Source organism: Gorilla gorilla, chromosome 2 (genome assembly GCF_029281585.2).
Source record: "Gorilla gorilla gorilla isolate KB3781 chromosome 2, NHGRI_mGorGor1-v2.1_pri, whole genome shotgun sequence".
Taxonomy (NCBI): Eukaryota; Metazoa; Chordata; class Mammalia; order Primates; family Hominidae; genus Gorilla; species Gorilla gorilla.
In genome coordinates, this window is record NC_086017.1 from 195,662,765 (window position 1) to 195,689,770 (window position 27,006).

The window sequence follows — 27,006 nt, forward strand, 5'->3', positions numbered from 1 at the left end:
AGGAAGTTTCCATTCTAGAAGGAGAGATAAACAATATATATGTGAACAAATGACTAAATAATATAATCCCAGCTAGTCCTAAGAAGTATAAGGAAAATAAAATAGTGCAATGGGATAGGCAGTGATGGTGTGGGAGAGGAGGGAGGAGATCAAGGCAGCCAGCAGGCAACATTTAGGCTGAGACCTAGATACTGAGAAGGAGGCCTCCTTGTGAGGATGGAGGAAGAGCATCCCAGCAGAGGGAACAGCCAATGCAAAGACTCTCCAAGAGACAGAGAGACCAGAGTTGAGGCTGTTTAGAGGGCAAGCAAGGGGGCCAGTGGAGAGGGTGGGAGCAGCGAGAAAGCCAGCTGCCTGCTCAGTGTGAGCATTTGGATGTCTGACAGGCCTCCCCAACTTAGCCAGTCCAGCACGACACTCTCAGTCCCCTTCCCAATCACCCCTGCTTCATGCACAACAAAACCTGCTCCTCCCCAAGTCTTTCCCTTCCCTTCCCAGCAAAAGACATCTTTGCCCACCCTATTGCTTGGTCCACTGTGCTACAACCCTGGCCACGTCACCATCAACTCTCTCCTGCAGCCTCCCTCTAATCCTCTACAGAAGCCCACAAAGCACTCATCAAACCAATCCCCTCATTGCTTACTGCCCAAGGCTCTCTTCCTCCCAGTTTTGTCTTTTTTGCAGCTATCCCTAACCCATGAACCCACGAACCCAGGGATAGATACTTTATAGTCTTTTTAAAAAGAGAATCTGAAGTTGGTTATAGCCATGAGAGCCCTAAGCACCAATTCAATCCACACACATTCCTCTAGTTGCCCCCAGACAGTGTTTCCAGAGTGGATATGAGGACTGGGTATTAATGATCACAGGACCATTTATCAGGCCCCTGCAGTGCTTCTGGCTCCCTGGCCAGAGCATCACAATAGCCCCGCAGGGACAGCATGATTACCATCCCTCTTTCATTCATGCGGAGATTTAGACTCAGAAAGGTTCAGCTTCTTATCAGAAGTCCCAGAGCTGGTAAATGGCTGAGCCAGGATTTGGACTTAGGTCTCTCTGACGCCAAAGCCCAAGCTCTTACTTCTGCATCAAGTTTCCTCCTAGACTCAGATGGTCAAAGAATGATGGGCTCAGAAAAAGACACGTCAACCTCGGTCCGGATGTTCCCCTTTTATGCCAAAATCAAAGGTCAGAGCCTGCTTCCTGGGTTCCTTGGGACCTCAGCCTCTGCCTGGAAACAGGAAGGGTAGGACCTTCTGCCCACCTATCCCCAAAGAAATGAGGCATCCCAGCTCTCCTTATCTTGCCTAGCTTTCAGTCTTCATCCTTCCTTCTGCCCCCTTCCAAGCCCTTCTTTTGCCAGGTGGTCACCTTCTTGCCCTGGGCTGTTATAGCCAGTACCCCAGTCTTCTCCAGGAAGCATTCCCGTGGGAACCACAGTGCCAACATCCGGTGAGGACAGGCCCTCCGTTACCTGCTGGCCCTGCTGCCTCTGCTATCAGACCCAAGAACAAAGGAGCTTGGTGCCTGCCGCCTGGCTGGCTGTGTTTGTCCAGGGTGAGGCCTCGCCTGGCACAGATGCTGAGCAAACAGAAGTGCGGCTTCACAGATCCGCCTTACAACGAGCGGGGCTTTAGGGGATGTGTTGCTGCCAGGCCACCTGCTGAAATATCTCTGTGTCCAACCCCAGCCAGCACTCCGGGGCATGGGGGACTGCAGGGTAAGGGGACACATCTCTGAGCCTTAGGCTTTTCGGCTCTACAATGGGAGAGTTGTATGAGATGATCTCCAAGAGCCCTTCTGTGGTCTGGAGCCCTGAGTGATGTTTCTGAAAGCCCCTAGGGCTTGAGAACAGATCTTGGTGGCAGAAATGCTGAGGGTGGTGTGGGGTTGGAAGCCAGGCCTCTGACTCATGGCAGTCCTGGACCCCAGCCCCATGTACCCACACATGCCTCTGTCTCTGACCAGCAGGACTGACCTCTTTCAGAGAAATGTCCTTGACCACTGGATTTCTGACCTCATTCACTTTCATGGAACTTCCAGGACTAGAGCTAGGGCACTTCATGGTGAAAGGACTAAGTGTGCCTGTCTTGCTTCTGAGGTCATTCAGAATCTAACTTCTCACTCTCTGCCTGCAGAAATCAAAATAGCTGGGGAAGGCTCTGAGGGACCATGGAGGGAGGTTTCTCCAGTTAGGACGGGAGAACTGCACGATGATGGTGATTCTCAGAATGTAGGTGCATCAGAACCACCTGCTTGTTAAAAATGCAGAACCCTGGGCCCCAACCCCCAGAGATTCTGAGTTCCAAGATTTGAGGTAGGAAAGGGTGGCTTAGAATTCTGAGTTTTAAACAAGTACCTAGGTCCTTTGTAGTTTTCTGATGAAATGTATTTAAAAGCTATGAAGTCCTGGATTCAAATCCCATCTCTGCCACTTTTTAGCTATGTGACTTGAGAAAGTCACTAAGCCTTTCTGGATGTCAGTTTTGTCTGTAAAATGAGGCTGTATAAAATAACTTTCAATAAGTTCGAGTTACTGTTTCAGAGTGTTGATTGCACTTTGTAAATGTTTGTGGAATAAATGGGGCAGAAGTCCATTTGCCCAAACCAGAAACCTACTGTTCTCCTTGACGTCCTCACCTACCACATCTCTCCACCAACCAATCACAAATTCCTGTGAACTCTACCTCCTACATACACTTCACACCTGCCAGCTTCTCTCCCTCCTCAGGGCCACCACGCTAGCCGAAGCCACCATCTTCCCTTGCCTGCGCACTGCACAGCACCCTCACTGGTCTCCCTGCTGCCACCATGGCCTCTGCCCATGCATGCTCCCCAGAGCAGCCATGATCATCCAAAGTCATGCCCCTACTTCAAACCCTAGCTCTCAGGAAGGCCTTATCATGAGTCCAAAAAAAATTCCTTCTTCCCCCAACACCTACTTCTAAGAACTCCTTTCAGTCCCTCTTACACTCAAGCTATTCTGAACTTCTTTCGGATTCCTCCAGTGAATCACAGTTTCTCTTGCCCCTAGGTCTTCACACAAAGAGTATTTGCTCCCCTCCTCACTCCCCCGGAACACACAATCCGTCACTCACTGCTCATCCTTCCTATTTCAGCTTGAATGCCAGTTCTTCAGGGCCGGACACTGGCCGTCGCCCTCACGTACGCTCGATGAACTCTTCCTCCTCTGCAATAAAGCTCCTTACACTCTACAGCGATGACTTAATCCCACGTCCTCCACTGCTAAGCTAGTAACACAAGCCTCTGTCTTGTCCATTGCGGTAGCACCCGCAGGTACTAGAGTCTGACACATCGTGGGCGCTCACAAAGATGTGCTGAATGAATGACTAAATACGCAGCCCAGTGAAAGAATGAAGAAACGATGAAGTCCCTTGTCACAGGATACATCGCGGTGGGGGTCCCCCCAGGTAGCGCTAAGCTACAGCCACATGAGGGCGTCGCAGGGCAGACGCGGGCCACATGGGGGCGCCCCCGGTCCGTCTTAGCTGGTTGGCACCTCCTCGGACTCAGTTTAGGTTACTAATCGCCAATGGGCGCCAGGGGGCGGGGTTCTCCCTCTGATGGACAGCATCGCTCCGCCCAATCTAATTCATCTTTTCCTTAGCCCCGCCCACTCCGGGCCCCTGAGACCCCGAGGGTGGGCCTGGCGGAGACACCGCCAACTGAACTCCAGCTGAGTGCTCTCGAGGCCGAACCAGCCTGCCTGGAGGTCTGTGAGTGGGTGGCCAGCCGCTAGGGGCGGGGCCTCAGCGTTGACGGGCAGGCAGGCCGTCCCGCCCCTCTCGCCCAGAGCTGCCGCGCCAGCGCTGGGGACAGCAGAAGTGAGTACGCGAGCGGCGCAGCAAGATCCCAGTTCGGACCCCGGACGGCGCGCGCCCCCGAAGCCCCGGATCCCAGTCGGGCCCGCAGCTGACCGCCAGATTACTGTGCATCCCGAATCACGACCACCTGCACCCTCCTGCCCCGGCCCGCCCCCCAAGTCCTCAGGCACCCAGCTCCCCGGCGCCCCGGATCCTCCTGGACCGGTCCGTCCAGATTCCCCCGGGACCGACCTGTCCGCATCCCCAGGATCGCCGGGCTCGGTGCACCGCCGCCTCGGTCCCGGAGCCGCCCGCCTGGATTGCATTCCCTCCTCGCCTGGATCTCCTGGGACCGGACGCGAGCCTGCCCCAGAGCCCGCCGAGCGCACCCTCTCTCGGGTGCCTGCAGCCCCGCCGGCGCGGCCCGGCCCGGCGCGGCCCGGCTCGGCTCCTAGAGCTGCCCCGGCCATGGCCAGAGCCCGCCCGCCGCCGCCGCCGTCGCCGCCGCCGGGGCTCCTGCCGCTGCTCCCTCCGCTGCTGCTGCTGCCGCTGCTGCTGCCCGCCGGCTGCCGGGCGCTGGAAGGTGAGCGGCGTCGGGGGGCGCGCCCGGGAACAAGGTGCCTGGGGTCGCGGGGCTGCGGGCTAGCAGCGTGGGTCCGACCCGGATTGAGCGCACGTCGGAGGCGGCCCCGCCACCGGCGCCCGCTCCGGGGCCCAGGGATGGGGTGGGGAGGCCGCCCCTGGAGCCGCCTCGGAGGCTGGAGCTGGCTCGGAGGCAGGCAGCCCGCGGGTTGGGGGATCGCGGGGAGCTAGACTCGGGACGAGCGTCCCCGAAAGTCCTGGCCCTGCTGTGAGCTTTCGCGGGAGTCCCCCACACTCACGGCAGAGAAGTGGGGCTCCCGGCACCCCCCGAAGTCGAGGACGTGTGGGCGACCCCACAGGCAAGGCGAGGGCCGCGGGGCTGTGGCGGGTGGGGGCGAAGCGGGACTCCCCGGGTTGGGGGGCCCTAATGAAGAGCCCGTTGGAGTTAACTGTGAGAGTGTGAGTGCGAGCACCCCGCTTTGTCAGGGGACCGCTGCGGGGGCGGACAGGCGGGGGCCTGTTATTGTTTATGGTTTACCAGGCGCCAATTACACCCGAGGTGCTGTATGCGCGGGCCCCCGCACCCTTTGTGGAGGCTCCCTCTCCGCCTTCTAGCAGGGCTTGGGTCTCCATTTGAACCCCTGAAGTTGCGGGATTTGCCCCAGGTAGCAGCAGAGCCCGGCGCCTTCCTCAGTAGCTGGTGGGAAAAGGCCCGGCTTCTCAATAGGTTCTGTGAAACCTGCCAAGACTGCTGTGGGGGGCAGCTCCAACTTCCAAATGATTGTACTTGGATGAACAGCCCGGCGTTGTTGGCGCTGGCAGGAGAGCTCACACGCATGCCACTTGACACAAGCTTGCCGCGGACAGAGGCCCCAACACCAGCCACAAACAATAGGGAGGCCCACACACACTCACGCCCCATTTCCAAGAATTTCGGAGCCATTAAATGAGAGGGGGTCAGAACCTTCCCTAAAGTGGAGGGAGGGACGCCACAGAAATTCGAGGGCAATTGGAATAAAGGCAGTACTTATTTGGGGTATCTTTAACAGATCTAGTTACTTTCTTAGTTTAGGAGTGAAAACACGAATTCTGTGGAACTTGGCTTGTTCTTATGTTCACAATCGGTAAACTTAAACGTTGGAAGGAAAAAAGAACACAGTTCAGAGAGAAAGGCATCCTCTGGTGCGTTCTAATGTTCTCCAGAGGAAAGACCTCCTATGATCCCCCACCCTCCTCATCTCTGAGCCTGCCGTGCTGACAGATCGAGTCCCACGGGTGGACACATGCAAATTCAGACTGACACACCGAGGTCTCGCCCACACTCGCACACACTCACCCACATGTGTGTGATAGGATCGCAGGCATGAGAACCCAGTGTGGGGCTTTGTTGTTGATTGCCTTGAGGGTGTGAGCCAGGGAGCCTGTTCTAGTTGCCAGATCTGTGTCTGGGTCTCTGCGTCGTAGTCCAGGAGAGGCGACATTGGTACACACACACTCATACACTTATGGGGCTGTGTGTCACCTGTGTGTGTCGGGCCACAAGGCCCTTGTTGTGGGTGTGGTGGGTGCTGGTGCTGAGTGTGGAGTGGGAGTGTGGTTTGGGTCAAGTGCACAGGGGCTACATGAGGAGGCTCACTTCTCCCTCCCCCCTTCCCTTCCTTTCTGTCTTTCAACCCTCATCACCTACTGGACCCTCAGGAGTCCAGGCCCTAGCAGGAGCCCAAGCTTCCAAGCCTCCAGGCCAAGCAGCTGGGGGGCTGTCCAGAAGGCTGAGTCCTGATGTGCTGGGGCAGCCCGGGAAGAGGGGGCAGCGGGACCTTTCGTTCCCCATTCCCGGCCTGCCCACCTCCCCTCCACTGTGAAGTGGGAGCTAGGGCTACTCCCTGGCTGTGAGGCCAGGCCAGCATGGGATGCCTCTGGGAAGCAGCGGTGCCTACAAGGGTGGTTTCACCAATTCCTTCACTTTTGCAATACTTCAGACCCTCTGGTCTCCAGTTCGTGCGTGGGAGAATGTGAGGGAACAAATGCAAGGTGCTGACCCCAGCGCAGACATTGCACCTACCCACCCTCTGGCTGTCCCTCACTGGGAGACAGGATAGGAACCGCACCGACCTCACAGAGTTCTTCTGAGTACTGAATTCTTAATGTGTGCAAAGTGCTCAGCGCATAGGTATTGTTATTCAAGGATTAGCTGTTATTATTATTGTTACCCTAGGGTCTGCTCCTTGGGGAGCTTCAGGAGTGTGTGCCCTTATCCTGCTGGAGGGAGGTTAGAGGGAGGAAAGATGAAAGGGAAGGTTGGTGCAGGGGGCTGGGGGTGGGGCTGTCTGCCCCACATCTCCCTGCAGCTCCAGGGAGGGAAGGAATGGGGAGAGAGCTGGCCCAGTGGGCAGCTGTTTTCTGCCTGTCCTCCCTCCTGTATTCTGGGGCTTGGCATGTGGATGGGTGGACTTCGAGGTCCTGGGCTGTGACCAGGATATGTGGGTTCCATAGCACTGAAGATCTCTTCAGCCCCTCCAGCTTGACAGGTGGGGGGTCTAGCTTTCTCCATCCAACCTACCATTTGGTTTCATCAGGATTTGGTCTGCCCTTGGCCCTGTGGCTCTTTGTGTCTGGGGCATGACATTTATTTTGGCCCAGGGTCCCTGAGCCCTGGCTGCTACCTCTCATGTACCCCCTAGTTAGATGCTGTCTAGCACCTGGTTCCTCTTCCCTTCCTGCACACTTGGGGGTCACCAAGACTCTGCATCCAAGGCTGTCATCAGTTTTCCATGTGGATGGAGCCTGGGTCCTTGCTTGTCCTCGTGGTTGAAAACATGCCCTCCCCTTGCCCTCTGATTGATTGTCCCTTCCCCTGTGCAAATTGCCCTGGGCTTTACCCACAGCCACAGGGAAACAGGGCCACCTTGTCACCCACTCGCCTTTTGAGTAATGTTCCCCAGTTCCCCAAAGCCAAGATTATTCTCCCCTCAGGGCCATCAACGGGTCAGAGGGTGGAGTCCAATGGGGAACAGACTAGGAATGGGGCCTGAGATGAGGAATGGTGTCTGAACCCCAGCACCCCTATACTTGGGATAGGATGGAGAGATCCCTGCTGGGAAGATATCCTTTTGAGAAAAGAGAAACAGTTACCAGATCGCAGGAGGTGGGGCCAGCACGTCCCCCTCCAGCCAAGCCTTGGTAGCTGAGTTGTCACTGCAGTGGAACCTGTCTCTGAGGGAACAAGACAGCATAGAGCCCACCTCCTTCACAGGGGCAGCAGGAGTGACCCCTGAGAACATGGGAACTGAGAGGGGACAGCGGGCCGGGATTTGGAGGGCTTGCTCACTTGTTTGAGTTGCCTCTGGCACCCCCAAACCCAATCCCTGTCTGTCAGGAGCTGGCCTTCTGAGCGACTGCTGGGGGCCGGCAGGTATTTGGAAGAACCAGTTTGCTCAGCACTGCCCTGTCTTTAGCCACAGCTGCTGCTGCTGCCACTGCAGCCTCAGCGGCTGCTGCGAGCTGAAGCCGAAGCTGCCGAAGCTGCCGTGGGCAAGGCCTCTGCCGCACGGCCTTCCACTAATTAAACAGCATGAAGAGGCTGAATCACCAGGCCTGCATAGTTTGAAAATTGTAGCCCTGCCTGTTGTGCTGAGTCAAACTGGTTTGTCGGGATTGGGCAGCTGGGGGGGTGAGGGGTGGAGGGGACTGGATACAGCTGGGCACCTGATGGGATGGGAGAGGCCCCCTGCCCAAGGGCTAGCCCTGGTGCCAGGTCTCCTATTCCCTTCTGCCCCCAGCCTCCTGGCCAGACCCAGTGTGGCCAGCATCACAAGGAAGGGCTGAAGGGCTCAGTTTAAGGGCTAGCTGTCCACCCGTCCTTCTGGCTGCTGGCAGGGCCACAGTGGGGTGGGGGCATGGATGAGCGCCGAGGCGTTTGGGCTCCCCGCCCTGGGCTTCTTTCCCCTTCTTCTCCCTCTCAGGTTTATTTAATTATAAACCCCCATGATCTGAGGGGAAGAATGAAAAACAAAATGTGTTCTCTGTTCTGAGATGTCCTCCCCACCCATCCCAGACATGGGGGCCAAGGGGCTGTGGCAGGAAAGGAGGAGGTGGCCCTGGGTGAGTTAGGCTCCCCACAACATGTATCTTCTCCAGTCCCATGGCAGGTTCCCCCCAAGACGCCTTGATCCTCACGCTGACCTCCCTGTGTGTACAGGCTGGCACACGTGTGTACACATCCTGACCCATGGGAGGGGAGCCAGCTTGGTGGCTGAGGAAGGGACTCCATGAAGAGGAGGAGGGTGTCCAACTCGGGTGGCATAGCACTGCTCCAGGGTGCTCCTCCTTGCGCAGACCCTGGCCCCCTGCCCTCCTGCCCCGCTGCACACTCTGCGGGCCCAGCCCTGGTGCTGACCTTTCCTTCCACCTCTAAGTCCCTAGTCTGGAATTTGGGCTGAAGGCTTGCTGCTTCTGTCTTTAGTCGTTTTGTGTTTCTGTTTTTTGTTTTGGCTTGTTTTTTTCTGTTGTTTGTTTGTTTTCTGGGTCTCAATGACACTTTTGCTCCCAGGGTGCTATGGGGCCTGGCCCTCCACCAGGGCAGGTGGTAGGCCCTCAGCTGGTGCCCCTCCCACAGGCCAGGGTGCCCATGATGTCCTCCTCATGCCCTGCTCAAGGTCCTCGACCTGCAAGCGGAAGAGCCTTGCCCAGAGCTTCTGAAGCCAAATCTCTTCAGAGAGCTACCCTCTACCAAGGGCTCAGGGGCCCTGGAGATGGTGCCATTGTGCTGGCAGGGAAGTGGCTTGTTACTTGGGCAGGGGCTATACCTGGGGAGGCCGCACCCAGCCACACCCAGAATCATCTTCATGCCCCTGCCCCACCCCAGCCTCGTGACCTGACTGACAGCTCCTGCCCAAGCCAGGACAACAGGAAGCAGGGCTGGGGCTGTTTCCCTACACCTCTGGCTAAGGCTGCCCCAGCACCTCTGCTTCCCTTGCAAGAGTGGCCCATGTGGCTGCCCTGCCTGAGCGAGAGGCACCAGAGTGTTGGGGGCAGGATGAGGGGTACTGCCCTCTCCCAGTAACTCTTCCTCTACCCCACTGGAAGACATCCCATAAACAGAACCACGCTTGCAGGGTGTGTGTGTGTGTGTGCGTGTGTTGCAGGTGCATGGAGGATGCACCTCTGAGGCTTTACACAAATCTAGGTATTGATACTTACACCATGTCAGGGTGCTCCTTTGCAGGGGCTGTGGCATGTTTCAGTGTCATTGGACATCTGTGACTTTGCAGCTGATTGTAGTTTGTGTGACTAAGAGCATGTCGCCAAGTCTATACAGGGAAACTGGTGTTTGTGTTTGCACTTTACACCGAAGACTGTGTGACTTGCAGCTGGTGATAGCATGTGCAATTGGGTGTGTAAGGAGAACATACTGCAGGGTTGGGGGTGCGTGCCCTCTGTGTGCGCATATGTTTCAGGAAATCTGCACATAGGTAGGCTGGAAGCGTGGGTCCGCCTAAAGCAAGCCAGATCTCTGTGTAGGAAAGATTCACTGTATATGAATGTCTAAGGAAGACTAATCTGTTTGTACCATATGCATCCGTGTGTCTGAGAAAGACAGACCATGGCTCTGTGTGAAGCTGGGTGTGTGTTTGTGGGCGGCTGTGGCTTTGTGTGTTTTTGTCCACCATATGTGTTGACTTGTCGCTCTTTAGCCCCGGTGGCGGGGAGTGAGCCCAGCCCCCAGGACTGGATGCTGCGCGTGCATCTGTGTGTTTGTGCATGGGCGAGGGCCACACAGCTGCTGCCACGTGGCTGCTCTCCGTGGCCCTGTGGAAACCTGAAAGAGGTATTGCTTAGCTCCTGAGCATCCAAGCTCCAGTCCCCGAAAGACCCCAGGCCTGGTGCCTACCTCCCTGGTGACTTTGCTGGGCAGTTGTGGTTTCCTGCTTGACAGAGCCCAGTGTCTAGGGTGGCCAGCCTCTTCTCCCCTCTGCCTCCTGCAGATACATGGCAGGACGGCGAGGGATGGGGTGCAGCAGGCAGCTGGGGGAGTTGAGAACTTGCTCACTCACTCCTCTTTTGTCTTTACCCGCTGCCCGTCATACCCCCGTCCCAACGTGTGTATGTACAACACACGTACACACACGTGCACACACATGCACACGCCGCACACACAGCACAGAAAAGGTGGGCCGGGTCTCTTTCTCCCAATACCACGGACAGATGGGTTCTATGACCCCCCCCTCCACATCCCCCTCACCTCCTGCCGAAGGCTGGGACCAGGCACCCCAGAGCTGAGGAGGGCCTTGCCCTGTCCTCTGTGCCTGGGCAGGCTGAAGGGAGCAGGCTCCTCCTCTCCCCCTGAGAAACGGGGAAACCGAGAGCACGCGGCCCCCTCCCCACCGGAGTGACCGAGCCCTTCCTCAGGCACACATGACTGGAAACCCAAGTCCTCTCTTCATTAATGGGAAAAATGTGGCGAGATTGAGCGATGGCCAAGGCTGAGCGATGGCCAAGGGCCGATCCCCTCCCTCCCTCTCTCGCTCCCCAGAAATTAAACAGAAATGAAGAGCCTCCCTGCCTCCCTCGCTCCCTCCCTCCTTCCCGCCGCCGCCTCTCCGTCGTCCCCTCCCTCCGCTCCCTCCTCCCGGAGCCAGCGCAGGGCTTGTTTTAAACTGTGGAGGAATCTGGCTGGAGGAGGAGGGGGCTGAATATTTGGGTTTAAACAGTTCCAGATGGGTTTGGCACAGGCTGAGCAGAAGGAAGTGAGGGAGAGGGAGGAGGGAGGCGGCGCGAGGGAGCGGCTGGAGCCCCGGCCTGCTCCGGCGGGCGGACCGGCGGGAGGACTGGCTGCGGGGGCAGGGCGCGCTTGCTCTGCCGGCTCCCGGGACTGACACTCGGGCTGCCGGCTGGGGACGAGGCCGCCTGGCAACCTCCTTCTGTCTCTGTCTCCTCGGGCCTCCGCGTCTCTCGGTCTCCCTGTCTTTGTAGTCAGCCGCCGGCCATCCCGGCTGTCTGATCCCCTCCAGCCGGCTCCGCACATCCCTCCGGCTCCGTGCCGCCCACCGCCCGCCAGCTCCAGTCGCTGCCCCGCCCGCCTCCCTCCCCGCCTGTCTCTGGGCCCCGGCTTCTGAGCATCTCGGCTTCCCTCGAGTACCCCCGCGGCCGAATGTCTGTGTCTGTCTGTCTGTCTGCCAGAGGCCAGGATCGCTCCCCTTACAGCCGGGCCCTCAGGGGACCAGGGGCTGCGGCAGCGGGAGGAGCCTCCCTCCCTGCAATGAATGGCTGCTGCCTGCGGCCCCTTTGCCTGACATGGAGCGGGGGCTGGGGTCACAGCTGCCTTGTCCACCCACGGGGTCCTCCGCCGTCCTCGGCTCAGACCCAGCCTCCGGGAAACTACTGAAGGCTGCAAGCCTGTGGCCGCGGGGTTTGGGTTTTTCCCCACTTGGGCACCCAGAGGGGATGATGTAGAGGCCTCCAGAGGTCCTGGGGCAACCCTGCCCCATTCCAGCTTCAGAGCTGGCTGCACTGTCTTCCAGGCCACGGGAAAGGAGTTGGCACCTCTTTCCTTCCTTTCCTGATCCAGGTCTAATCTGGGGGTCACACTGTCTTTCTGAGAGTAGTGACATCCAGCCAGAGCGCAGAACCAGGTTCCTAAGGGAGCAAGTGTATGTCAGAAACATTAACGGGCCCCTCCTATGACCAAACAAGGTGAAACAGAGAAGAAACCAGCTCAGAACACAGGCCGGGTACTGTGACAAAGCCCCTGGCCCTTGATGCACAAAGGAGGGCATCTTACCCTGCCTTGGAGGTTCACGGAAGGCTTCCTGGAGGAGGCAACAGCTCTGTTGGGACTTAAATGATAGGCAGTTTTCTAGGCTTTCTTTCATCCCTCCTTTACAGAGGGGCATATTGCAGTCAGAGTGCAAGGGATTAATTATAGAGTCAGATATACCTGAACCTGACCCACCCTTGTCCCCTCACCCCAAGTCCTAGCAACTTTACCTTAGGCAGTGTATTTTCTTTGTCTGGGCATCAGTGTTCTCTTCTGTAAAAGGGGTACACCAACAGTACCTTCTTCCAAGGATTGCAGGAAGAATTGAACTAAGAGCTGGTTTGGGGCTTTGGTGGTCCCCTCTCCACCCTCAAAGCGCATCCCTGCCCCATCACCTGTAGGTGCTGCGTGGGAGCTGGCTCTGGCCTGTCACTGCCCTCCCCTTCCCCTGGGCATTGTGTGGGGCTGGGCCTTTGTGCTGGGAACGCAGTCAGGGGAGGCCGGGGCCAGGGTCTGAAGCACACAGCCCTTTGTTCCAGGATAAAGGCTCTGCCGGCCCCTTTGTGTGGAGATTAGCAGAGCCTGTAGGTGTGTGGACCAGCCTCTGCTCCCGCCTCATTAACTCAGGCCTGGGGTCAGGGCACCCACCCCTAGCCTGCCCGACCTGACATCTTTGGGGCTGTGACATCTCTGGGGATGGCCGCAGGGTCTCCTCTAGGCTAGGGAAACTGGAAGCTTTCAGGACTTGTGGAAAGTGGAGCCTGGGGGGAATCCTTTCCTGAGCCATCTCTTCTTTCTTTCTTTCTTTCTTTTTTTTTTTTTAGACAGAGTTTCTCTCTCTGTTGCCCAGGGTGGAGTGCAGTAGTGCAATCTCGGCTCACTGCAACCTCCGTCTCCCAGGTTCAAGCGGTTCTCCTGCCTCAGCCTCCCGAGTAGCTGGGATTACAGGCGTGCGCCACCAGCCTGGCTAATTTTGTATTTTTAGTAGAGATGGGGTTTCAACATGTTGGTCAGGCTGATCTCAAACTCCTGACCTCAAGTGATCCACCTGCCTCAGACTCCCAAAGTGCTGGGATTACAGTTGTGAGCCACTTTGCTCATCTGTGATCTCTTCTGTCTCCTCATACTGAGATTAGTCCCTGACCTTTTTCTCCATTGTTCCTCCAGAGACCCTCATGGACACAAAATGGGTGACATCTGAGTTGGCGTGGACATCTCATCCAGAAAGTGGGGTGAGACTTTCCCATCATTCTCCTGAGTGTTGTTTGCCATTAGGCCTCCCCCTACTTCCAGCCTCCGTGCCCCCTCATCTCACCAGGGCCTGGAGGAGGGCTGCCTCTGCCCTCTGCCTGTCACCCTCACTTCCTGTGCTATCCCCATCATCCTCACTTGTGACCCTCTGAAGCACCTCATGGTCCTTCTCTGTGGGCATTTCTATCTCTCACCCCTCTGCCTGCCTGTGCCCCCCAGCTCCCGCTCCCTCTCCCTCTCTTCCTAACAGCCCTCTGCATGTCCATCCCCACCATCTCCCTCCTCCCTGGGTCCCTGGAGAAAACACGGGCTTGGAAACCTTAGTTCTAGATCTTTAACTTGCTGTGTGACCTTGGGCAAGGCCGTTTACCCCTCTGGGTGGCCACTTCTTGACTGTTAAATTCCCGCAGTCCAGACCTCTCTCAAATATTCTAATTAATCTCCCTAGATGGCCTTCATGGCTGCTCTAAGCCCTAGAACCCTGGAGTACGATGGCACTACAGGCCCTGCAGTCACCAGGCCTGACTGTGTGACCTTGGGCAAAACTCCCTTCTGTGAGCCTTGGCTTCCTCATCTCTAAATGTCGGGACAACAGATGCGGCTCCTCATGGAGCTGTTGTGAAGATTGAATGCGATGTTGATAGTGACAGCCAGTAGCCCGGAAGTGCTTGCACTGCTACAAGCCCATTACATTTATTAGCCTGATTTAATTCCTCACAGCCTCATTTAGTTCCAAGCAGCCCCATTTTACAGATGATAAAACTGAGGTATAAAGATAACAAATATAGCTGATGTTCCTGCAGTACTTACCAAGTTCCTAGTCCTGTCCTAAATGCTTTATTCAGTTAAAGTCATTATTCCTTACACATCTTTATTATCCCCATGTTACAGATGGGGAAACTGAGGCACCTGGAGGTTAAGTGACTTACCCATAATCACACAGCAGGCAGAGAGCTGGAATTTGAACCCATATAGCCTGTATGCTCAGCCACTGCACACCATAGAAGCATCCGTGTGAAGTAAATAGAGCAGATCTGGGCACGAGGGAAGCACTTGGCAAATGCAGGCATTCACTCTGTCTTTTTCATTGGTCCATGCACAGTGGGAAGAGGTGAGTGGCTACGATGAAGCCATGAATCCCATCCGCACATACCAGGTGTGTAATGTGCGCGAGTCAAGCCAGAACAACTGGCTTCGCACGGGGTTCATCTGGCGGCGGGATGTGCAGCGGGTCTATGTGGAGCTCAAGTTCACTGTGCGTGACTGCAACAGCATCCCCAACATCCCTGGCTCCTGCAAGGAGACCTTCAACCTCTTCTACTACGAGGCTGACAGCGATGTGGCCTCAGCCTCCTCCCCCTTCTGGATGGAGAACCCCTACGTGAAAGTGGACACCATCGCACCCGATGAGAGCTTCTCGCGGCTGGATGCCGGCCGTGTCAACACCAAGGTGCGCAGCTTTGGGCCACTTTCCAAGGCTGGCTTCTACCTGGCCTTCCAGGACCAGGGCGCCTGCATGTCGCTCATCTCCGTGCGCGCCTTCTACAAGAAGTGTGCATCCACCACCGCAGGCTTCGCACTCTTCCCCGAGACCCTCACTGGGGCGGAGCCCACCTCACTGGTCATTGCTCCTGGCACCTGCATCCCTAACGCCGTGGAGGTGTCGGTGCCACTCAAGCTCTACTGCAACGGCGATGGGGAGTGGATGGTGCCTGTGGGTGCCTGCACCTGTGCCACCGGCCATGAGCCAGCTGCCAAGGAGTCCCAGTGCCGCCGTGAGTGGGGACTGTCCTGGGGAAAGGGTTGTTGGGAGGGCCTGGGCCACAGCTACCTACCACCCCGCCCCCCGCCCCTGCTTGCTATCTGACTAGGAGGTCTGGGAGCAGGTCCACAGTGGAGGCAGGAAAGGGAAGAGTGGGGATCAGATGCAGAGAAGGTTGTGTAAGGAGGGAGAAGAGAGAGAAAATGAGGAGAGACACAAGGATAGTAAGAGAAAAAATGAAATTAAAGAGAGAGGAAGAGAAGCATGCAGAATCCTTGGCAAGCAGGCACCTGGAGAACGCAGTCAGAAGCTTAGAAGGCTGGCAGAGATGTTCGCTTTGTCGCGGCCTGAGTGTATGCTTCACCCTGAAAGTGGTAGGTCGGCCCCAGGGCCGAGGGCACGGGGGCTGTGGGTACCTTGTGCATGGCTTTTTACCCTGCGCTCTCCTCTGCCCCTTGGGAGGCAGTATATAAATGGCACAGTGGTTAGGAGCCCAGTCCCTGAAGTTGAGTCCTGACTCTGTCACTTACCACTTACGTGACCTTGGGCAAGTTACTTTTTTTTTTTTTTTTTTGAGATGGAGTTTCACAATTGTTGCCTAGGCTGGAGTGCAATGGCGCGATCTTGGCTTGCTGCAACCTCCACCTCCCAGGTTCAAGCAATTCTCCTGCCTCAGCCTCCTGAGTAGTTGGGATTACAGGCATGTGCCACCACACCTGGCTAATTTTGTATTTTTAGTAGACCGGGTTTCACCATGTTGGTCAGGCTGGTCTCGAACTCCTGACCTCAAGTGATCCACCCGCCTCGGCCTCCCAAAGCGTTGGGATTACAGGCGTAAGCCACCACTCCTGGCCCTGGGCAAGTTACTTAACTGTTTGAACCTTGGTTTCCTTATGTGCAAGATGAGGAAAATAATAGAGGTTCCTTCATAGGGCTGTAGTGAGGCTTCTTATGTGAGCAATGCTTTGCCCGTAGAACAGTGTCTGGCACATGGGAGCACAGCCACCAGCTAAGTGTTGGCCATGAGTCTCCAGAGCCCTGGGATTCACGAGAGCTGGGCTGTTCTGCCCTTATTGTATACATGAGGAGTTCAGGAGGCCTGCCTCCGATGGCTTGCCAAGACTTATGTACTAGGCTTCGGAGTCATCAAAATTGTCCACCTAGGGGTTCTCTCACTGAGCCTCACCAGTCTTTGTGAGGTAGATTCCTGCCATCTCCCTATTTCGCCAGTAAGGAAACTGAGTCTTGGAGAAGCTCTGTGCACAGGCCTTGTAGCTAGAGAATGTGGAAGCTGGCACGGAAGCCTCCTCCTGTGCTCTGCCATGCAGGATGGCATGCTGAGGGCCCTGTCTTTCACTCCCTCTGCCCGATTTTCTTCCTTGGGGCTTGCAGCCTACAGCTCTGAGGGGTAGGTGATGACTCTTATGGCAGCCCTAGGCGTGAGAGGGGCTTGGCAGCATGAAGCTGGCTGCGAGGCCATGTTGTCATGGGAAGGTGAACAGCGCCTTTCCCGGGCCCTCTCCACTTCTCGATGGGAATCTGTCCTGAGATTTCCTCTTCCTAAGTGGAGAAAGGGGGTGGGGTGATGAGCCTGACAGCCTGAAGAGGGGCTAACACTCTGCAGGTCCCCGGCAGGAAATGCATGCTGGTTCCCATAGCAACCAGGCTGGCCTGGCCTCTGCCCCCTCCCCCACTGGCTCAAAAGAGCTAGGGTGGAATATCACCTTCGTGAGGGCAGATGAAACCCCAGAAAAGGGCAAGCCCTAGCGCTGGGCGTTCTCCCCTATGGGTGTCCCCCTCCACAGGCAGTCATATGGAGAGGCAGTGACCCACTTTAGTGTCTAGGAGGGTCTTGGTTTATGCCCATTATCCTAACACAGTTATTACTAGTGCCTCCTTTGACTTGCAAATGTTCCAGTGTGAAGAATACACGATAAGGCTACCATAAATCCACAAAGCCTGTGTCCAGGGGCCCAAGGGTAGATGGCAGGAGGGAAGACTGGGGAGAAGGGATGCTCAGGCCCTGGGCTTGCTCTGGGGTGAGTCCCCTTGTGGACACTTGAGGCCTCTGAACTCCAGGTGACCCCAGCCTTCCTGCCTGCTTTCTTTCCTCCTCTCACCCGTCCTCAGCCCCCATCCCTGCCCAAGGGCAGACAGGAGCTGCTGCCTGCGCCTGGTGGGTGGGGCGAGAGCTTCACTGTGAAGGCCCCATCTCCTGGCTGTTCTAGGGTGTCCTTCAGGGTCCTCAGGAATGATTTTTCTGGAGCCTCGGGGAGAGGTGGGGCATCTCCACAGTGCCGGGTGCTGCTAGCCCACCGGTGGTCTCTTCCTCATCCCCACCTCTTCCTCTGTCTTTTTCTGTCTTCCCTGCCTCAACAAGCCCAGGCTGTCCAGGTGATGGGGCTGACGTCTTCGTCCATGAGGCCCCGGGGTAGGGGTGAGGGGGGCAGGGGCGGGGAGGAATCCGCTGACGTGGGGTTTCCATGGGGCAATAGGGCCTTTTGTAGCTGCAGCTGGAGTTAGGCAATCCCAGCATTGCCCCCACAGTCTAGGAGGTGGAGGGGCCAGACCTAGGCTGGGGAGAAGCCAGGTTCTCATGGAGCTGCGGAGGTCTGGTGTCTGCAGGGAAGGGAGGTGAGCCCCATTCATCCTCTTCTCCCCCACAGCCTGTCCCCCTGGGAGCTACAAGGCGAAGCAGGGAGAGGGGCCCTGCCTCCCATGTCCCCCCAACAGCCGTACCACCTCCCCAGCCGCCAGCATCTGCACCTGCCACAATAACTTCTACCGTGCAGACTCGGACTCTGCGGACAGTGCCTGCACCAGTGAGTGAACGCGTGACCTCTCTTTCCCTCTGCAGGCCTTCCCTCTGGGGCGCCAGCCTGGGAAGCCTAAGCAGTCACTAGGAATAGCCCCATTTTCCAGAGAAGGAGCTGAGGCTCAGGGAAGTTAGATGTTGTGCTCAACATGGCACAACTGGGAGGTGACTGCCCCTCAGCCAGAATCCAGGTCAGCCGGCTCATCCCTCCCACCAACACTTGCTAAGCACCTACCTGTTCCTAGCCATGCTTAGGAACTGGCTAGGAGCTTAGCAGTTGGCCTTCTAGTCCATTGCCCCTCCCTCTGTATAGAAGTGCCTCTCTCCAGCCCCACTCTAACCATGGAGGGGGCCTCACATCCTGAGGGTGGCCTGGTGCCCCACTTCCTCTCTGCCCTGGCCTTCGGTGTGCCGGGCATTGTGCTGGGTATCGAGGGTGAGGAGGTGAATAAGATACAGTCATTGTCCTAAAGGAGCTCACAACCTGGTGGGAGAAATAGGTGTAAAAACAGATAATGACCACAATGTACTAAGAGCTGGGCTAGAAGGCTGTCTAGGAATTGCTTTATGTACATGTAGAGTATAGGGCAAGGACGAATCAAGGAAGGCTTCCAAAAGGAAGTGATATCACAAGCTTGGTATTGAAGGATAAATAGGAGTCTGCCTGGTGAAGAAATGTAGGAACGTTATTCTGCTTATCAAAGCAGAGGCAAGGCAAGGAGGTAGAAAGCAGGTTGGAGTGTGCTGGAACTCCGGGCAGAGGGATGGTCCTAGAGCCCCCAGCTCACTACCTTCTCCCTCCATATTCCTCACAGCTGTGCCATCTCCACCCCGAGGTGTGATCTCCAATGTGAATGAAACCTCACTGATCCTCGAGTGGAGTGAGCCCCGGGACCTGGGTGGCCGGGATGACCTCCTGTACAATGTCATCTGCAAGAAGTGCCATGGGGCTGGAGGGGCCTCAGCCTGCTCACGCTGTGATGACAACGTGGAGTTTGTGCCTCGGCAGCTGGGCCTGACGGAGCGCCGGGTCCACATCAGCCATCTGCTGGCCCACACGCGCTACACCTTTGAGGTGCAGGCGGTCAACGGTGTCTCGGGCAAGAGCCCTCTGCCGCCTCGTTATGCGGCTGTGAATATCACCACAAACCAGGCTGGTGAGGAGGGGACACTGGAGGGTAGGGCCTGGGTCACTTTCTCCTGGATGAGGTGTCCCAGGGCCTGCTAAGGGACCACTGGGGGTCCCATGGGAAGTGGGTCTTTGGGAAGGATGCCAGGGTCCAGCGAGCCCCTGGTGAGCCCTCTGCTCTTCCCAGCCCCGTCTGAAGTGCCCACACTACGCCTGCACAGCAGCTCAGGCAGCAGCCTCACCCTATCCTGGGCACCCCCAGAGCGGCCCAACGGAGTCATCCTGGACTACGAGATGAAGTACTTTGAGAAGGTCAGAACCTCAAGGGGCAGGAGGAGGCCTTGGGCTGAGCTGGGCTGAGAAAATTACCCCCGGATCATGATGGGGCCCTTGGGAGCAAGGCCTTGGGTATGGAGGGGGCATGTGGCAGGCCTGGGTGTGAATAGGGGCTGGTCGGCCTCAGGACCCACCTGAGGGTGCCCCCTCTCTCCTGGCATTGCAGAGTGAGGGCATCGCCTCCACAGTGACCAGCCAGATGAACTCCGTGCAGCTGGACGGGCTTCGGCCTGATGCCCGCTATGTGGTCCAGGTCCGTGCCCGCACAGTAGCTGGCTATGGGCAGTACAGCCGCCCTGCCGAGTTTGAGACCACAAGTGAGAGAGGTTAGTAGCCCCCTGCGCCTGTCCCCATCGCGGCCCTCACTCTCTGTCCCTCCACTCAGCAGCCCCTTCTCTATCTCCAGGCTCCGGGGCCCAGCAGCTCCAGGAGCAGCTTCCCCTCATCGTGGGCTCCGCTACAGCTGGGCTTGTCTTCGTGGTGGCTGTCGTGGTCATCGCTATCGTCTGCCTCAGGTACTCCCAGGCCCACTGTTGCTCCATGGGCCGACTCGAACTGCCCTTTAGCATCCTAGAGCCCTCATGCCACAGAGATGAGCCGCCACCACCTCCCTCAGACCCAGGGCCTTAGCCCTCCTGGGGCCAGCCGTTGCTGGAGAAGCCCTCTCCCATCCCTGCCTATGTCTTCATCCTGCCCTTTCTCCATACCCCATTCCCTGAATCTCCGGGCAGGTTCCCTAGGGACTGAGTCCACTGAACCCCTTGCTCAGACACCCAGAGACTGCTGTGACCACCAACTGTGGGACTAGGTCCCAGGCCATCCCCTGTATCCTCTCTGCCCCTTCTGTGAGCCCAAGGGTGCCCTGAACAAAGGGAGGCAGATGACTTGTCTCAGGCCTGCCCTCCACCCTGCCACCCTACAGGAAGCAGCGACACGGCTCTGATTCGGAGTACACGGAGAAGCTGCAGCAGTACAGTGAGTTTGTCCCTGCCGCCCTCCCCAAGCTCTCCCAGCACCCTGCAGGGCTCTCAGACACCCTTCTCCCTGCCTGGGACTTCATTCTTTAGAGATAAACCCTGAACGCCCCCTCCCACTTCCAGTCAAGTGGCATTTCCTGACCCCTATCTCACTCCGGGTACCCTGGGCCCCTACTCACTCCTGCTAGCCCCAGAAATGACTGAGACGTGACCTCTCCCGCTAAAGGCAGTTAGTCCTGTGGGAAAGACAAGATGCAAACACACAGGAAACAATTTGAGAACAATTAAGGGTTGAGCTGGGTGCTCCTGTTGTAAAGGGCACTAAGAGCTTAGAGAAGAGGAAGGCTTCCTCGAGGAGGTGGACTTGAGCTGAGCCAGGCGGGATGAGCAGGGTTTTGGGAGGTGAGGGAGAGCATTCCTGGCCAGAGGAGCCTCTGGAAGGTAGTGGGCGGGGTGGGGAAGGAGCCCAACTGTGGGGGCAGCAAGAAGACTGGTTTGACAGCTGCTGGGAAGCCAGGCTGGGTAGCTGTGGCCAGCCCTCGGAGGGTCCTGAAAGGCAGGCAGAGGAGTCTGGACTTGACTCCACCATAGGTAATTGGAAAGGCTCTCAAGCTGGGGAGTAATACAATGAAAGGATTGTTTTAGGAAGACAGCGGTATGCAGGATAGCTCAGTGGGAAAAGTCCAGAGGCAGAGAGCCCAGCTGGGAGGCTATTGGAATAGTGTGAGTGTTGAAGGCCTGGACAAGGTCGGGGCAGTGGGAACCAGGGGAGGGATGAATCTGAGAGAGGTCTGGATGTGATGAGAGATGAGAGAGAAAAACTAGGAGTAGAATCCTAGGTGTCTAGCCTTTATGGTCACCAGGAGTTCTCACGGGAGCTGGAGGATTAGGGCAGCAACACAGAGGAATATGGGGCTGGGCTCAGCAGGGAGCCTGCTGGAGCTGTGCCCATCGCAGGGAGAGGCTGGCTTGACGTTACCCTCTCACGCCCACCTCTTCTCCCTCCAGTTGCTCCTGGAATGAAGGTTTATATTGACCCTTTTACCTACGAGGACCCTAATGAGGCTGTTCGGGAGTTTGCCAAGGAGATCGACGTGTCCTGCGTCAAGATCGAGGAGGTGATTGGAGCTGGTGAGTCTCCCGGGGCACAGTAGAGATGAGAAGCTGAGGCAGGCTGGGTACAGGGGTGAGTCATAGCTTGTGCCCTGTGCCCTGCAGGGGAATTTGGGGAAGTGTGCCGTGGTCGACTGAAACAGCCTGGCCGCCGAGAGGTGTTTGTGGCCATCAAGACGCTGAAGGTGGGCTACACCGAGAGGCAGCGGCGGGACTTCCTAAGCGAGGCCTCCATCATGGGTCAGTTTGATCACCCCAATATAATCCGGCTCGAGGGCGTGGTCACCAAAAGTCGGCCAGTTATGATCCTCACTGAGTTCATGGAAAACTGCGCCCTGGACTCCTTCCTCCGGGTAAGAGCCAGCCCCCAGGCCTTCTCCCTCCCCCAGAGAGTTGGATTGGGCTCACCATCCCCTCCCACAAGTCAGACAGCCCCTATTCAAGTCCATAAGCATTTACTGAGGTGGCTTGGTGCAGGGAAATGGCAGGGCCTTCATAGCCCTAAGTATGGGAGTTCACATCTTGACTGTTCCTTACTGCCTGTGTGACCTCAGGCAAGTGACTTAACCTCTCTGAGTCTCCGCTGCCTGGTTGTAGAATGGGAGTGGTAAGAGCTAGTGGGTCCTCATGGGGATTAATTGGGATGTTGTCTACAAGATACTTGACACATAGTAGGGCAGCTCACTTACCCTCAGGGCCCTCTGGACATGGTTGCAGGAGAGACGAGGTAGAGTCTGAGTACTCGGAGAGGGAAGGCAGGTGGGCAGGCCATGGGCCGATGGGAGCAATGGGCTTACCTGAGCCTGCTTGTTGCCTGCAGCTCAACGATGGGCAGTTCACTGTCATCCAGCTGGTGGGCATGTTGCGGGGCATTGCTGCTGGCATGAAGTACCTGTCCGAGATGAACTATGTGCACCGCGACCTGGCTGCTCGCAACATCCTTGTCAACAGCAACCTGGTCTGCAAAGTCTCAGACTTTGGCCTCTCCCGCTTCCTGGAGGATGACCCCTCCGATCCTACCTACACCAGTTCCCTGGTACAGGAAGCCGCTGGGAGGGAGACTGGGGGTGGGGCCTATCAGCCAGGGGCTCGGGCCTGGGGGGCAGCCCGGAGTCACAGGGTGAAGGGCCTGTGCCCCCCTCACCAGGGCGGGAAGATCCCCATCCGCTGGACTGCCCCAGAGGCCATAGCCTATCGGAAGTTCACTTCTGCTAGTGATGTCTGGAGCTACGGAATTGTCATGTGGGAGGTCATGAGCTATGGAGAGCGACCCTACTGGGACATGAGCAACCAGGATGTGAGTGAGGCTAAGCCAGAGTGGCTGGGTAGGTGGGTGCTGGCTGGGGATCATGGCAGCAGCTCACTCAGGGTTTCCCTGCCTTCGGCCCAGGTCATCAATGCCGTGGAGCAGGATTACCGGCTGCCACCACCCATGGACTGTCCCACAGCACTGCACCAGCTCATGCTGGACTGCTGGGTGCGGGACCGGAACCTCAGGCCCAAATTCTCCCAGATTGTCAATACCCTGGACAAGCTCATCCGCAATGCTGCCAGCCTCAAGGTCATCGCCAGCGCTCAGTCTGGGTTAGTACCTCTGCCTCTGCTCCCACCAAGCCAGTAGCCCTATCTCCCACCTTCAAGACTCACCAGGTCCTTCTCTTCTTCCCACAGCATGTCACAGCCCCTCCTGGACCGCACGGTCCCAGATTACACAACCTTCACGACAGTTGGTGATTGGCTGGATGCCATCAAGATGGGACGGTACAAGGAGAGCTTCGTCAGTGCGGGGTTTGCATCCTTTGACCTGGTGGCCCAGATGACGGCAGAGTAAGTGTGCCTCAGATTTGGAGGAGCAGGACAGGGGGCCCTAGGCTGGGCCCAGAGTTGAGGGCACGAGGAAAGGGACTGATCCTAATTTTGCTCCACCTGCAGAGACCTGCTCCGTATTGGGGTCACCCTGGCCGGCCACCAGAAGAAGATCCTGAGCAGTATCCAGGACATGCGGCTGCAGATGAACCAGACGCTGCCTGTGCAGGTCTGACACCGGCTCCCACGGGGACCCTGAGGACCGTGCAGGGATGCCAAGCGGCCGGCTGGACTTTCGGACTCTTGGACTTTTGGATGCCTGGCCTTAGGCTGTGGCCCAGAAGCTGGAAGTTTGGGAAAGGCCCAAGCTGGGACTTCTCCAGGCCTGTGTTCCCTCCCCAGGAAGTGTGCCCCAAACCTCTTCATATTGAAGATGGATTAGGAGAGGGGGTGATGACCCCCTCCCCAAGCCCCTCAGGGCCCAGACCTTCCTGCTCTCCAGCAGGGGATCCCCACAACCTCACACTTGTCTGTTCTTCAGTGCTGGAGGTCCTGGCAGGGTCAGGCTGGGGTAAGCCGGGGTTCCACAGGGCCCAGCCCTGGCAGGGGTCTGGCCCCCCAGGTAGGCGGAGAGCAGTCCCTCCCTCAGGAACTGGAGGAGGGGACTCCAGGAATGGGGAAATGTGACACCACCATCCTGAAGCCAGCTTGCACCTCCAGTTTGCACAGGGATTTGTTCTGGGGGCTGAGGGCCCTGTCCCCACCCCCGCCCTTGGTGCTGTCATAAAAGGGCAGGCAGGGGCAGGCTGAGGAGTTGCCCTTTGCCCCCCCAGAGACTGACTCTCAGAGCCAGAGATGGGATGTGTGAGTGTGTGTGTGTGTGCGCGCGTGTGTGTGTGTGCACGCACTGGCCTGCACAGAGAGCATGGGTGAGCGTGTAAAAGCTTGGCCCTGTGCCCTACAATGGGGCCAGCTGGGCCGACAGCAGAATAAAGGCAATAAGATGATTCTCTTGCCCCTTCTTATTCCTCCTCCCAAAGCAAGATTCCCTGATTCAGAGTTCACAGTCCCTGGCCGCCAACCCTTCACAACTCCCTGGAGGCATTGGGAAACCAGATCCGGGCCCATCCAGGCTCAGTTTCCCCTTTGTGCTTGGCCCTCACTGCTTTGAACACCTAACGCACTTCTTGGAAGTGGGTCATTGGCAACGGAGAGCTAACTACCCCAGAGCTCCTTCCTTCTAAGGCAGAGACCTTCCTGGGGTGGGGGCAGGCTCTTGTGTCTGGATGGTGTTTTACTGAGTCTGTTCCCAGCCTTTGTCTTTAAGGGAGCTGAGGGTAGAGGGGGTTGATCAGTTCCCAGGGTCACATGACCAAGGACAAAGGGAAGGAGAGCCACTGGTGTTCAGAGGCTGAGGCCCGGAAGTTCGGCTGCTCCTCACTGAGGCTTCCTATGCCCAGGCGCTGGGCTAAATGCTCCATTTATACACGGATCTTATTTAATCTCACAACAACCCAGCCAGGCAAGGAAGTATTTTTAACTGCTTTTTACAGAAGAGGAAAAGGAGAGGTTAAGTAACTTGCCCAAAGTCGCTGAGCCAGTAAGTGAGGCCCGCGGCTGTGATTCCCACCCAGAGACTGCCTGCATACTTGAAAGGTTCAGAGGATAAATAACAAGAACCGGGGAGAGGGTTAGGAAAACAGCTTCTGGAAATGTCAAAGGAGAAAGCATGGTGGGGGGCCCTCAGAGGCCCTTCGGACGCAGGAACAGGCGGGGGAGAGGGGAAGTGCAGTCATGTTCCCAGTATCGGGAGGCATCCTTGGGCAGCAAACCTTTGTGCTTTCCGAGAGACCTGCATACCCTGGGTAGGGTCCCTGGGTAGGCACAGAGGCATGGACAGACACCACGCCATGTAGATGAGAGGTTCACGTGTCGCGGCCCCGCACCTCTCCCTGGACGCGTCCAGGCAGCGCAGAGCTTCCCAGGGGAAATCTAAGCGAGAGGCTGCACCTAGGGGTCTGCGGAGCCACAGGCCTGGAAGCATGCGACCGTGATTTCAGGCTCTGGGGTGAAGGCCCAGGGAGGCCGCGCGGAGGAGGCCGCGGGCGAAGGTTGCAGGGTCTGCTGCGTGGCGCACTCCCGGCCGCGGAAGCCGACGGCGATCGGAGGAGCCTGGGAGCGGCCCTGGCAGCGGCCCTGGCACAGCTGGCGGCGGCGCGGGCTCCTCAGGCCGCCCGCGTCCCTCACCGCGCGCTCCCGCGCTGGGGCTGCTCGGCGGCGCCCGCTCCTTAGTATTCCCCCCACGGAGCCCAGCCGCGCCGCCGCAGCCGGCCCGGGGGAGGGGCGCCCCGCACGGCTAAGCTCTCTGCGTCCCCGGGGCGGACGCGGGGAGGGGAGGGGAGGGGAAGGGACGCAGCCTCTCCGCCGAGGCCTCCTTCCTCCCCTAGTGGGGGGGAGGGGCTGTGCGGGGGCAGGGGCGGGCGATGCGGGGGCCCAAGGTGGCCCTTGGACTAGGCGCCGGAGCTGTCAACGGGGCGAGGTGTGGCGGGCTGCCGGGGGAGGGGACGCGGTGCCGAGTGGCCTCCTGCACAGCCGCTCAGCATTCCCCGGCTGCAGGCGCAAATAAAGCGGAGGGGGCGCGCGGAGCTCCTGCTCAAGGGTCCACTTCCTACTCTCGAAGCTAGGGAATGGGGAGGGATCCGTGGCCCGGGAGTCCTGCGAAGCCTTCCTCGCCATCCTATGCCATCGCCCTGACCTTTATAGCGGGAGTCTGGGTGGAGGGCGCGGAGATGCTGGGGTGGGGGCTCCACTCGCATAGGTGTGACATCGCCCTCTACTGGGTCCGCAGGGAGGGCAAGATCGTGGTCGTTTAGCGCCAAGGCGGGAGGGGCCCTGGAAGCCACACGATCAGGGGAACTCTTGGACTGTGCGCCCCAGGCCGAGGATCTCGAGGGATGTCTTGAGCCCAGAGGTCCGGGGGAAGTAAGGTATTCTGTCGGCTGTGCCTTGTGCAGCCACCACGCATACCTCGCTCCTCCTGTATCCAGGTATCCTCGCCTGCATGCGCGCCCTCTCCTGCCACTTGCCCACGGAAACAGCTGACAGGCACACTTCACTGACCCAAGCTACACCACAGCACAGCCCTTACTCCCTCACTCACGGTCATTCGTCCTGAGTCACTTGACCCTCTAGGCCCCACCTTCCAAGCCCACACGCCCTAAGAGTCTCCCATGGCAGAACGGGTAGGGGAAGGGATGCAGAGAGGGAAGAAAAGCCATCCCCTTCCTGGAAGGCGCCTCCCGCCCCCAGCGCACTTCCTACCGGAACCGCTTCACCTAACTAACCTGTGTCTCACTGGAAAGGGCTGGGAGGAGTCCTCAGAACCCCCAGCAGGATTGCAAGGAGGGAGGGCTATGATTAAAGCAGAGGAAGAGACAGAAGAGAGAGGGCGCCTCAGGAGTTGTCTGGCTCTTCTGGGGACAGATAAGGAGTGAGAGGGAATGAGATTTTAGTAGGCCTAGTGTTGGTTACTTTCACACTTCCTGGGGGCAGAAAATTAGATCTCCCAAGTTAGGGCTAAAAGGAAGTCGGTGGGGGTGAGGGGTTGTTGAGGCTTAGGAAGGGGCTGCTCCCCCTTGATTCCCTCATTCCACTT

At 57.7% G+C, this 27,006-nt stretch overlaps 1 protein-coding gene across 1 annotated transcript; it reads left to right on the top strand.

Annotated features, from left to right (window-relative positions):
* The first annotated feature begins 3,797 nt into the window (after positions 1–3,797).
* On the top strand, positions 3,798–24,358 carry EPHB3 (EPH receptor B3). The gene is made up of 16 exons (XM_019023078.4): positions 3,798–4,407; positions 13,330–13,394; positions 14,516–15,188; positions 17,842–17,997; positions 18,806–19,147; positions 19,307–19,431; positions 19,622–19,781; positions 19,862–19,970; positions 20,378–20,430; positions 21,441–21,563; positions 21,651–21,898; positions 22,366–22,581; positions 22,693–22,842; positions 22,936–23,129; positions 23,217–23,372; positions 23,478–24,358. Exons 1-16 carry the CDS (start codon positions 4,293–4,295, stop codon positions 23,584–23,586), a joined length of 2,994 nt encoding a protein of 997 aa, XP_018878623.2. The 5' UTR covers positions 3,798–4,292; the 3' UTR covers positions 23,587–24,358.
* The last annotated feature ends 2,648 nt before the right edge of the window (positions 24,359–27,006 follow it).

What these genes read in the sequence shown, in the direction of transcription:
- EPHB3 (XM_019023078.4), top strand. Translation starts at nt 4,293, where the DNA reads ATGGCCAGAGCCCGCCCGCCGCCGCCGCCGTCGCCGCCGCCGGGGCTC. An exon ending in CGGCTGCCGGGCGCTGGAAG is followed by an intron (nt 4,408 to 13,329) that starts GTGAGCGGCGTC and finishes TTGTTCCTCCAG; the next exon opens with AGACCCTCATGGACACAAAA. An exon ending in CTACCTACACCAGTTCCCTG is followed by an intron (nt 22,582 to 22,692) that starts GTACAGGAAGCC and finishes CCCCCTCACCAG; the next exon opens with GGCGGGAAGATCCCCATCCG.